The following is a 13,155-nucleotide window of genomic DNA, read 5'->3' as shown; positions in this document are numbered from 1 at the left end:
TCCCCCTTCTGCGTTCCATTAGATGAGATTTACACAACTCTTCTCTGGCTTGATAAATGGAAACGTCATGTTGTCTTTAAGTGTACGGCAGATTTAACATGATCACAGCAGATATTTTTCCAGTCCTGTGATTTGGATTTTTTAAATTTGAATAGGAGCTTCCCCATGTCATTCACAAACTGCCTAGTCATGTGACTCTGTGGTCATACCTTTCTTCACACATTGCTTATTCTCTCACATAAGAGAATAGAAAGTTGCATGCTTTTGGAGAAAGACTGCTTAACTTCAGCAATTATAAGCATATTTAAGCAATACTAAAATTAAGAAAAGGAAAAGATTAAACCAATGGTAATAAAAGTAGTACCAATACATGCTCATTAATCAAGAACCCCAGAAGAACTTGGAAGTATAAAGACCTGATGGAATACATCTTAGCCTGGTGCTTAAACTTATTTTTTGTTTTGAGTTTTTTCTTTTAATTATAAAAAACAACATGCTCAGAAACAGAACTGCTCATATGCATGTTATAAGGTATAGTGTCTGGACATTATTCTGCTATGCTGAGTTAAAGAATACTTCTCCTTTTTTTACAGTTTAAACATTGCTATTTTCGCTTTGAAATATTTTAAGTTATGATGTAGGTGTAGTTTTCCTGCATTTCCAAAGTGCTGCAAGAAAAGCAGGAAGTTAGTATTTGGTTTGACTCAAACCCATTGTGGTATAATACAGAAACAGCACCCTCTGCTGTACAAAAACATATAGGCACTTAGTATTATCTGAGTAGATGGAAATAAGTTACTATTGTTGAACACTTCATACCAGCTTAGAAGGAAACAAACTTTAAAAAAAAAATGTTTACTTGGATTATTAATATTGTTGGTATATTTCTCCCTCCTCCATCCCAAATGAATTCTAAAATTCTTTTCTTACTAAATTCAGCTTAGTGAGCATTAATTTTTTTCTTGATTGAAACTGTGTAATAGCACCAACTGGATATCATTGACCATTTCTTGGCCAATGGAGTTGGAATAATCAGCTTGGGCATTGGCTTGTGCAGAACCAGCACAGAAACAAGCAACTTTTGCTGCTTAAGGTTTATGAATGGAAATCGACTGATCCTACATTTATCCATTTGTTTATTGTATTTTAATACCAGCCCACAGTCTTGGGACAGGTGTCTAGGGGTGTAAACAAAACCGGCTGGCCCTATTCAGTTCGAGTCTGAACCGGATCACGCCAGTTCAGTTCCCCCCCCATTAGACCCCCCCCGTTTGTTTCAGAGTTAGATTGTGAGCATCTCTATATTAAAACATTTATTTTAGTACTTACATCTTCCGGGGGGCTTCTCTGAGGCAGACCGGGGGGGGTCTGTGGAGGTTCCCCCTCCAGTCTCCATTTTGGCAAAAACTGATCAGTTTTGGCATTTTTGATCCATTCCGGGCCTTCCCCCCTCACAGTCGCCATTTTTGAGTTTGCTGTGCATGCACAATGGGCCTCTGTGTGGCCTGGATCATGACCTCAGAGAAGCCCCCTGGAGGGATTAAGTACTACAACAATTTCTAAACATTAAAAAATGCTCACGAACTCCCCCTGAATGCATGGGGGGTGAGGTTTGGTCCGGGGTCAAGCCAAACTAAGGGTGGTTTGGCTCAACCCCAAACCTTCAAACCAAACTGTTGTACATCCCTACAGGTGATGTGGCTGACATCCAGAGCAGCAATTTAGGGATACAGTGGGGCAGCGTCCCTGTGCAGAAAGGCTGCTTTTAACTCAGCCAGATTCTTCCTGAGCACATGGAGGGGGAGGATTTTTGCTGCTTTCCTAAGGGCCCTCAGGGACATAGTTTCAGAAGGCAAAGAGCACTTATGGAGGCAGAGAAAAGCAGCAAACCTGCTCCCCTTCCTCCTGTCTGTACATTACCCTGTTTGGAAGACTCTGGCTGAGTTGAGAGCAGCCAGCTCTGTTGCATCCCCAGATTGCTGCTCTGGATGTTGACTTACAAATATGGATCCACATCAAAATGTTGCCATATGTCCCTTATGTGCATGTGTTACCATGCTGGGCCATGATGAAAAAACCAAAATTAGCAACAAAGGCAGAAGTCCCTGCTCTAACTTGGGTCTGTCTTCATGTGCAAATTTTATTTCTTTCTGTTTTCTGGGGTTGGGGGGGGGGCAGGCTGGTGGTGGCAGTGGTGTTCAGTCCCATCTCCTTTTTATCCAGGCTTAGAGTTTCAAGAGTTAATGGCTGGTGAGGGTTCAGAATGTTTCATCAGTATTTGCTTAGGTTGCAGGGGAAGGAAAGGGATTTAGCAATAGGTGATATCTGAAGGTGAATGTTGTTAGTTCATTGTGTGCATACAATGCACACAGCAGCAAATTAACAAATTAAATGTGCAACTTCCCCCTCTATTCCTCAGGACAGTTCACACCAGTGTTCCCACTAACAGGGATTCCGAGATGTTATTGACTACAACTCTCATAATCCCCATGCAAAAGCCATTGCAGCTGGGGATGCTGGGAGTTGTAGTCAACAACATCTGGGAATCCCTGTTAGGGGGAAACTGGTTCACACACAGAGTTGTTTTTATGTTCTTTTTGAGAGGGTTAACCCTCTTCCCCTGCCCAGACACCCCAAGAGTTTAAATATGTAGAACCCCTTTCCCCTCAGAAACACAAAAAGTGAGAAATAAAATGACTGGTGAGAAAAGAAGCGTTTTGTACACACTTCCCTTCAGAAGCAGAAGGGGTTGTGACTGTCTTGAGGGAGTATTCTTCAAGCTGAGTAATTTCCTGCTGTTTTTGTTCAAGCCCTCCTCGCATTGGTTCAATTAGCTCTGCCCACCTACTTGTCAAGTGTACTCAAATCCTGAGTCTGCTGGCACCTCCCACTCACCCAAAGGCACTCCAGTTTTCCATCCACAAGGACTGTAACATTTCCAGTTCTTTTGGAAGTAATATATAGATACATGCACGTACAAAGAAATGCTGACGCTCCACCATGACTGCCACTCTAGCCCTTGTCAGCAAGTCATCAAAATATTTAAAATGCGGAAGCTATTCTATGCTGATTCCAGTATATAGTTACACAAACATTTTAGCAATTCTTGTGTAGATTTCACAGTTAAGGGGAAGACATGAAGATTCTTTCTCTTTGTAGTCTGGATGACTTGACGGTGCAGGACTTCACAAGCCTTTAAAGAGTGTTGTGAGTCTGTTTTAGAGATTACTGTGAGACATATAGTTGGGGGTGTTTTTTGGATATATAGGTCTAAGCCACTTTTTAAGGCTCATTTTAAAATCTGTTTTATATTATATGCACAATCTGGGTGTACAAAAATATCAGTATGATTTTAGGATTATATTTGAGCTACATTCAGGTGCCTACATTTTATCTTGAGGGTTACAAAGTTTTGGAGCTAAGCAAGGTTGCCCTCACGTATGATAAAGTATAGTGATTTGTATTATAAAGCAAATTGTTGCTAACTAGTAGATTTTTTTGTTTGTTTGCAAGATCATTTTGTATGTATTCGTTAATCTCTATAGTGAATTTCTTGGTTAACATTTGTAGTAGTAGCAGTCACAGTCCTCTTATTAATACTGAATTGATCCAGCCTTTTCAGTTTCATTCACTGCTGACAGTGAATAACTCTATTACTTGCTGAGTAGTGATATAATCTGATAAGATTTGTCTAGATCATTATAACAGAATTTATTTCTTTGCTTGTAACAATGTGTCTGAAAGAAGATAGGTAGGAGTTGAGTAATTTTTGGATTGTAGTTTATTCTGTAATTAAGTGACTAGCGAAATGAAAACAGGCTGCCAGAGGCTAAAAAATATGTTTTGACTGAAGATGTTTGTACAGTACTTTAGAAAAGGCTGATGATGTAATTGGTGTTATTGAATTGTAGTCCTTGACCCTTTGTTACCCACTCATGGCCTTCAGAATGTTGCTTCCTGACTTTGTCATCTCAGATATGAGACCAGTAAATTCTGATTAAATAGGAGGACCCTGTGTACTTCTCAAGATTCTTTATCTGTGTGATATTCTGGTTAAAATTATAATTAAATAATTAAATTATAATTATAATAAACCAATAATTTATTATTGTGTGTGTTTTTAAATTTTTCTATTAGACTTGTATTCTTATATTCCAAGTCAATATTTGTATTGTGTAACCATTTTATAGTCTTATATTGTTTTAAATGTTTTGTAAACCACCTTGAGATGGCGGTATAAAAATCTAGCAATAAATAAAATCTTTCTGTTTTTCTTTGCCTGCTATATAGTTTCAAAAGGAAAAATATATAACTAACTCTGTCCCATGTATAGAATAAGAATATTTTGTTTAATTATCTAAGTGAATTTTGGATGAGGTAATTCTATAGATGAGATTAGATGGAATGGACTCAATCCCATGTGTATATTTGGTGTGTAAACAGGCACTGAATCAGTTCTTACTAGAGAATGGGAGACCTGTGCAGGTCTTCCACATCCCTGCTTCCAGTGCACATGTTCCTTGACCAAGGAAAAGGGGGTCAGCTGGACCAGCTAAGCTGGAAATGTGGACGGTATGCACAGACCTTTCATTCACCACAAGGACCTGATATTCTTAGTGCTTTTGAGCATGTGTGTGGGGAGCAGGGGTAGGGTGTGGTGGGATGTTCTACTGGCATCCTTTCACATACAGGTGCTGCACCTATGGTGAAATGAATGTAATCTGTTGGTAAATATTTTGGAGAAAAAATATACTGCATTATAAAATATAAACATGGTTGTCCAAACAGTCATTTGCAAGGATAAAATATTTAAATAATTATACTTACAGATCAGTATACATACTTCTCTATCAATGGAGTACCAAGGAGATGTTCAATCAGTGTTAGAAGCCTGCAAGTCAGGTTTGACCTACACAATTTGATCACTAGATATTTGATCATAAGATACACAGTTTGATCATGAGATGCTATTGTTCCTGGACTAGACTGTAGCAAAGTAGATAGTAGATATAACTACACATGGCAAACTTATATGTCACCAAGAAGATTATGCTCAAACAGCAGCAGATGGTTACAAAATGATCATCACAGGAGCAAGAAATTAGTTCCACTATTTGCATATGGCATTTAGTATAATACTCATTAAAATGTGTGTCACATTTGTCTTCAGCAAGAACAGCATATAATTAATGGCAGCTTGGACATTACAGACAAACAGTAACCTAGAAATGATTTGCGTTTCCTTTTTTTGTGCTTCTCACATTGAATGCTGTGTGCAAACCTGTGCATTACTCTCATGGTGAGACTCCCAAGCCCAAATGTTCAGGATGAAGCAAGAATTCCAAATTTGCATATTGCAGAAGGAGCTTTGAAAGAGAGAGGCTTGATCCTCCTATTTGTCCTCTGTTGCAGCTTCTGTATAATCTTTGAAGCAGCTCAGTATTTTACATTTCTCTTGGTATGCACATAGGAAGACATCTCTCTTCAAATACCTTTAATTATTAGTTATCCAACCTTGGCAGACTTGTTGACCCAAAAGGTGTAGAGTGAGACATGAACACTAGACTAATGGTTGTGCAAATGTGATCAGACTTTGGACACAGACTAAGAATTTTAAATAGTAAAAGGCAAACTTAAAGAAAACTAATCTGTCAACCTCTACTCTAGTTGCGAGGTTTCTGTAATATTAGCATGATCGGGAGCATTTATTTTATTATGAGTTTTCTAATAACGTGTTGTATTTTTAATGTTGGTTTTACAGGTCCACGATGGAATATTCCTGTTCAATCGTGCTTGCTTCCATTAGTGTTCTACACATTGAAGCATTACATGGCGATGTAACCACATCACCTAATGATACAACAACAAGAAGTAAGGAAATATTGGATTCTTTGGGTCCCTTGTTCATGTAATGATGATTTTTTTTCATTCCATTCATCTCAGGTATGGTTTGTTGAACATGTTTTGGTGGCAGTATGTCACAAATCTTTGCAAACTCTGGATCAGTCTGTAGCTTATTTTCTGAGCCCTATATGTTGTACCCTAATTGCAAAATGTATGGTGTAATGGACAACACATAATTATTTCCTGTTGACAAGTGCACTGATTTTTTAAAATCTCCTACTGCGGCTCCCCCCCCCTCATTGTATCCTGGCTCCTAGCCAGCTTCCTGTACCCGCCCCCCCATGGTAGTTACCTGTCATCATTCCAGCACCCATCTTTGTGGCTTCCGTTGTTTGAAGGGAGCAATAAACTGAAGCTAGAGGCATTTGACATCACAGCAATACAGCCAATGGTTAAAAAGATTTGCAAAAGTGAATCTCTTAACAACCAAACTGTGTTTGCATGATTCCCCCCTCCCACTGCCCCCTCCCCCCTGCATTCTGTGGCAATTATGGACAACTTTGGCATAGCTGCCAATTTTGTGACAAATAACATGCTCTGTACTTAAACTGTCATCCATTCATAGCAGTACCATCACAATAAGAGGCAGAGTCTCATAAATATAGTTGTCAAGCTACTGCTGGCACATTACTTGAATTGCTTGTGTGATGTAATTGTTCCTGAACTGCTACCCCCAAATGTGCAGAAATCAATAGACTTTGAAATGAACAAATTCCCTCAGTTTACATGATTTGTGTCTGATCCTTTAGTACATTAGCCAACAAATTTGTGGGTTGCAGAACAATTCCCTACATAAGACCTCTGGCTAGATGTGGCAGATCCCTCATGTATATAGTATATGGACATTTATTGATGACTCAAAGGGTAATTTAAAGTGGACTACAGAGAGTAGAACAACACTTCCGTTAACTGTATATTGGGCAAAGAACTGGTCAACAGCCAAACATTTTTGTAAGCTATTGCAAAAATTAGAACATATGCAAAAAAAAAAACCCACCACCTCAACAATTTAAAAGCTGCTTTAATTGATGTTTAGAAAAGGGCTTTCATCAGGCAGTGTTTCTGTGAACTTTTGTACTGTAGCAATGTCTGCAGAGTTAGTATTGAAAGTATTTGGAATTCTAGATGATAAGCTATGAACCCCTAGTACTTATTGTTCTGTGGTCCTGGTAGCTATTTTGTAGCATTGCATGGGTAGAAGGGTAAGGATCAATCTGGTTTCATTGCTGCCACAAACCCTCAATGACTTTAAAGCTTTTAATTTATCTGCATTTAATCTAATGCATAAAACCGTAATCCATTAAGCAGTTCTCAACTGCATTAAACATTTGACTTGATACTAACTACTCTTCTCTTCCCCTTTCTGAGCTGATTTGTATCTGAATGGACTCATCTACCTTATTCTGTCTAATTATCAACTTATTTCTTGTGCCAGGATCCTTTTATTTTCTAAATGAGTATGAATTTTCGGCCTTTTCAAATCCAAGAGCTGCATTTAGCCCTAAGCTGCAATATGGGGCCGATTTTTGAAACTGTTTTTACCCATCTCTCTTTTTCTCCTTATTCATTCATTCATTCATTCGATTTCTATACTGCCCTTCCAAAAATGTCTCAGGTTGCTTTAAACAGAGAAATAATAAATAAATAAGATGGATCCCTGTCCCCAAAGGGATCACAATCTAAAAAGAAACACAAGATAGACACCAGCAACAGTCACTGGAGGTACTGTGCTGGGGGTGGATAGGGCCAGTTACTCTCTCTCTCTGCAGAATAAAAGAGAATCACTATGTTAAAAGGTGTCTCTTTGCCAAGTTAGCAGGGGTCCTTCTCTTTAATACCCAAAGAAAATGGTGGTGATGGTAATGATATTAACAAATAACACTAGCATCATCACCATTCCCTTGCTATTAAATCTCCAGCTTTTATATAAAATATATTCAAATTTGGTAATATTTAAAACACTTAACATCAAGATCAATAATAAAGTTGTACACTTAAACATGCTGGCTGACATGTCAAGCAGTGTTAGAAGTATATAACAGGAGCTGCATTCATGGAAGGCTGCAAAGGAGCTCAGCCCATCATTTTGCCAAAAAGGCAAATCTGCACAGAGGAGAGGAGAGATTTTTTACCTTCTCACTGCTCTCCAAAAGTATGTTTTGAGGGCTGTGCAGCCCTCAGCAATGTGTTTCTGAAGTTGAAATATACTTTTGGAAGCAGGAAAGAGCAGCAGGAATCTCTGTCCACTCCACTGTGTCCACTATGCACTTGTGTGCCTGCTTGGTAACATACTGGACTGAGCTCGGTTGCAGAGTCTCCCACATAGGCAGCTCCTGTTAAGTACTTCTAATGCTGCTTGGAATGTCAGCCAGTAAGTGAAGCTGGGGTTTTTTATCCCAATGTGCATCACTTTTCACTTTCCTACATTGAACCGCATTTGCCATTTTGTCATCCACTCACCCAGTTTGGAGAGATCCTTTTGGAGCTCCTCACAATCTGTTTTGGGTTTCACTATGCGAAAGAGTTTGGTGTCATCTGCAAATCTGGCCACCTCACTGCTTACCCCAACTTCTAGATAATTTGTGAATAAATTTAAAAGCTCTGGTCCAAGTACAGATTCCTGGGGGACCCCACTTCTTACTTCCCTCCATTGTGAAAACTCCATTTATATCTACCCTCTGTTTCCTGTCCTTCAACCAGTTACCAACCACACATGTACTTGTCCTCTTATCCCATGACTGCTAAGTTTATTCAAGAGTCTTTGATGAGGAACTTTGTCAAAAGCTTTTTGGAAGTCCAGGTATACTATTACTATGTCAACTGGATCACCTTTATCCACACACCTGTTGACACTCTCAAAGAACTCCAAAAGGTTCATGTGCATCTGTGCAAAGAGGCAATTCTTACACTCTAAGGCCACGGAAGCTGTGTTCCTGGAGTTTCTCCCATGTTCCTAAAGGGAAAACTCCCCTGAGTTGGGGAGGGTCCCTTCCTCACCTCTCTAGAAAGTCTTTCCCTGACTCCAGGAAAGAATAGTCTGTTTTGAGAGCAAGTTTTGGTTGAAGACTAGACTTCCATTTGTGGAAGATTTTCATTTCCTGAAGATAAAGTACTATTTGTCACTGTGATAAATACACACTCCCTCAAAATAAAGGGGCAATTAGAAACATCCCTTAAACCATTGCATGCAAAGTTCCCATCTGGGCTTTGCTCTGTAGGCAAGACATATTTATCAGGCACACCCTTCATATCAGAAATAAGGAATTTGGGAGGAGAAGGAGTGGCCTGTCTTCCATGGTGGTTGTGACTGGTAATTGATACAATGTTTGTAAACCAACTAAACATTTGAAAGGAAAAGTGTTAAGCAATTTCAGTAGTAAGCAGTTTAAATGCCAGAAAAACAAGAGCGGTATGGGAGAAGCTTGTGTAACAACACATGCGCAGAGTACCCCTTTCCCCCCTAGTGCCGTTAACTGCAGAGTGTTTCTTGAATTACTGTTAACTGCAGAGTGCCATCCATGCATATAGTCAGAGCGAAGATTTCAGGGCAGATGAAATGTTTATTGGCAAGGAAGGGAGGGAATCATTACCTAAACTTAAGTAACTTAAGTAAACTTAAGTGCCGCAGGTGTGTCTGATAGCTTTTGAGCCCCAGCTGAAATATTATAAGATCAGATTTCAACCCGATCCCCCCCCCCACCGCCGCCACACACATACAAGTAAAAGGTGTTTTACTCTCTCCACACTTCTTAGCCAACCCTGTTCTGCTCCTATCTTCATTTTCTTAGCCCTCCTCAACTCAGGGGGTTTTTCCTTTAGGAACAGGTCCCTTCCGTGGCCTTTGAGTGTAACCTAGTAATTGCTCCTTTGCACTGATGCTGTTCCCTTCCTTCTGTTCCCCACCACTCCACCCCCACTCCCGGGATCACTGGAGATGGTGGTAGAGAAAGAGTTTCTCAGCCCTGCCCCCATCACAGCTGCAACATCCTCATAGACCAAAGGCATGCAGTATCAAGGCAAGATTTTCACAGCCTGCAAAAGGGACTGCAGACTGCAATGAAAACTAACACTAGTTCAAAGAAAAAGCCCCAACCTTCTTCGCTATGCTCACCTTTGTATTTGCTCACCTTTGCTCACTTAAATAGTCTGCTAGGATTTGGGGGCCTGTTAGTGGGCAGCAAAGTTAGAAGAAGGAGTAAAGCTAGCAGAATAAGCAGCTCCATTTGCAGTATATATTTGCACCACAGAAATTCTGGATAGTGATGTCATAATCACATCAGCCAATGGGGGTACATTTTCAGTCTTTCTCTGCTGGTTTAGATGGTCACCCATCACGGATTATCCCCACCCACATGCTCCAGAAGGCAGGACTTATGCAAATGAAAAATAGAGCGCAATATATGGTTGAGACACTGACATGTAGACAACATTTCCAAAGCCAACTTCACCTTGGTTCCTTACATGGGGACAAAACTATTTAGGGACGAGGCTCAAAGGACTCCTTGGGGTCATGGTGGACAGCTCGTTAAAAGTGTCGACTCATTGTGTGGCAGCTGTGAAAAAGGCCAATTCCATGCTAGGGATCATTAGGAAGGGGATTGAAAATAAAACAGCTAATATTATAATGCCCTTATACAAAACTATGGTGCGGCCACACTTGGAGTACTGCGTACAATTCTGGTCACCACATCTTAAAAAGGACATTGTAGAATTGGAAAAGGTGCAGAAGAGGGCAACAAGATGATGATCAGAGATGATGGTCACAAGATGATCAGGGGCCTAGAGCACCTTTCTTATGAGGCAAGGCTACAACACCTGGGGCTTTTTAGTTTAGAAAAAAGACGACTGTGGGGAGACATGATAGAGGTCTATAAAATCATGCATGGAGTGGAGAAAGTGGAGAGAGAGAAATTCTTCTCCCTCTCACATAACACTAGAACCACTAGAACCAGTACCATCCCATGAAATTGATTGCTCAGAAATCTAGGACCAACAAACGGAAGTACTTTTTCACACAATGCATAATCATCTTGTGGAATTCTTTGCCATAAGATGTGGTGACAGCCTACAACCTGGATGGCTTTAAGAAGGGTTTGGATAACTTCATGGAGGAGAGGTCTATCAACGACTACTAGTCGGAGGACTGTGGGCCACCTCCAGCCTCCAAGGCAGGATGCCTCTGAGTACCAGTTGCAGGGATAACAGCAGGAGAGATGGCATGCCCTCAACTCCTGCCTGTGGCTTCTAGTGGTATCTGGTGGGCCACTGTGCGAAACAGGATGCTGGGCTAGATAGGCCTTGGGCCTGATCCAGCAGGGCTGTTCTTATGTTCTTATGACATTTGGCTGAGACCGGGGACAAGTGCAAGGCCTTGCCATTCTCTATTAAGAAGGAGGCGAAAGTTTCCTTCCATAGGTTTAACCAACCATTCAGAGCTTTTCCCCCCTCTTTCAAGAACAGGCACTTTTCGCGGTCAACAGACCATCACGGAACAGATCCAGAGGCCAGGGCAGACAGCCATTTTAGATCCAGTTTCCCCCCTCAGGCTAAGGGGCCCAGGCAGCAGTCCTGATTGTCAACCACAGGAGTTGGGAGGCCGCATTACAGACTTTTGGCACTCCTGGGAAAGCTCTACATCAGATCAGTGGGTCCTTTCCATAGTAGCTTTGGATTACAAGGTGGAGTTAGTACGTCCCCCAAGGGACAAATTCCTGCCAACACCAAAGTCAAGAAATCTCACGAAACATCTAGGGCTCCTTCAGACCATACATCACCTACTGCAAATCAGGGCCATAGAAGAGGTACCTCCTTCACAAAGGGGGGGACTATATTCGATAGTATCCACTAGGTTGGCTTCCACCCCGGTGGCATTCTCCACCAAGGCTTCTCTGCAAGAAATCTGTAAAGCTGCTATGTGGAGGTCATTGTCCACATTTTCAAGGCATTTTAAGCTGGACGAGTATGCCTCCTCTAGACCGGCATTTTACTGCCAGATCCTTCAAAGGGTCCTGTCCAGGCTGTAGATCTGGGCCAGGCTTGTTCCCTCTCATGGGTGTAAGCTGTGGCATTTCCCACGATGGAACCTCCTACATCAGCACAGAAAGGAACATTGATACTCACCGTGGTTTCTTCTTGCCCACCCAGGGTTTATTTGGCCTGGCTCTACCACCTGGGTAGGCTGGGGGGCTTGGCTTACCTGTACTTGTTCTGCCCTTATGGCTTCCTTGACTGTCCTGCTGTATATTTTATTCTGCCGCCTTATATGGCGCTACTCTGGTTTCTCGTTCTTGGTCATTTGCTTTATCTGTTCTGTCCCGTGGGGTTTGTTCATTTTTCTGTAGCTCAGGCTTTTCAATGGAACTGGAAGGAATAATCTATAAAGGGCATATATTGATTGGTTTCTTCATTTGCTTCTTCCCAGAGCAGCCCCATCCCCTAAGGGGAATATTTTACAGTGATCACACATATAGTCTCCCATTCAAATGCAAAGCAGGGTGAACAGTGCTTAGCATTCATGTTTGCTGTCACAAGATGAGCTCTCCTCCCGAGCTTCATTATTCACAGATTCATTAAGCATGACAAAATCCTCTCCTCTGCCTAGGCCTTTTCTCAGAGAATGATTGCAAGAGGGGACTTGAAGGAATAGGTGATCTGAAAGTAGAGTGTTAGTGTGAGATCTCATTCCAAGTGTACTGCTTTTCAACAATCCAATGCTGATTGCTCTGATGCTTTGTGGTGGGGACAGGATGAAGAAGCAAATTTTGTCTGACCTATGCACTTCATTCTAAAAGGTGGAGGGCAGTATGACCTGTCTTTATTGACTCATTCTTTATTGACTCTATCAGTTTGTTTCTGGGTCCAATTCAAGGTGCTGGTTTTAAAGCTCTTAATGGTTCGAGCCTGGGATACCTGAGGGACTGCCTTCTCCCAAGGGTTGCTGACCGCTTGATGAGGTCATCTGAGGTGACTCTGCTCCAGGTGCTGACAATGAGGGTGGCTTGGGTGTCATGCACATGGGACAGGGCCTTCTCTGTTGCTGCCCCCTGATTCTGGAATGCTCTCCCAGTGGCTATTCACTCCTCGTTCTCCATCACAGTTTTTAGAAAGCGTGTGAAATCTTGGCTTTTTGCAATATGATTGTCTCTCCTGCTGCTGCTTTGTATTTTGTATGATTATCTTATGCTTGTTTTTTAAATCTTTTTAGTCAGATCTATGTTTTTATATTTTAGTTCAATATTTTAATTGTGTGTT

At 41.2% G+C, this 13,155-nt stretch overlaps 1 protein-coding gene across 7 annotated transcripts in view; it reads left to right on the top strand.

The window, feature by feature from the left end:
• Positions 1 to 13,155, top strand: part of PTPRE (protein tyrosine phosphatase receptor type E) — a 200,803-nt gene that overhangs the window by 116,766 nt on the left and 70,882 nt on the right. For 6 of the 7 annotated variants that reach the window (XM_053309245.1, XM_053309243.1, XM_053309248.1 and 3 more), the window contains one exon: positions 5,762 to 5,871. In XM_053309245.1, coding sequence (XP_053165220.1) covers positions 5,762 to 5,871 — 110 coding nt within the window. Of the gene's footprint in view, positions 1 to 344; positions 532 to 5,761; positions 5,872 to 13,155 lie in introns of those variants that run through there. The other variant, XM_053309247.1, reaches the window with a different exon arrangement.

This window comes from Hemicordylus capensis, chromosome 3 (genome assembly GCF_027244095.1).
Source record: "Hemicordylus capensis ecotype Gifberg chromosome 3, rHemCap1.1.pri, whole genome shotgun sequence".
NCBI classification, from domain to species: domain Eukaryota; kingdom Metazoa; phylum Chordata; class Lepidosauria; order Squamata; family Cordylidae; genus Hemicordylus; species Hemicordylus capensis.
This window is presented reverse-complemented; position numbering and strand designations above follow the sequence as displayed.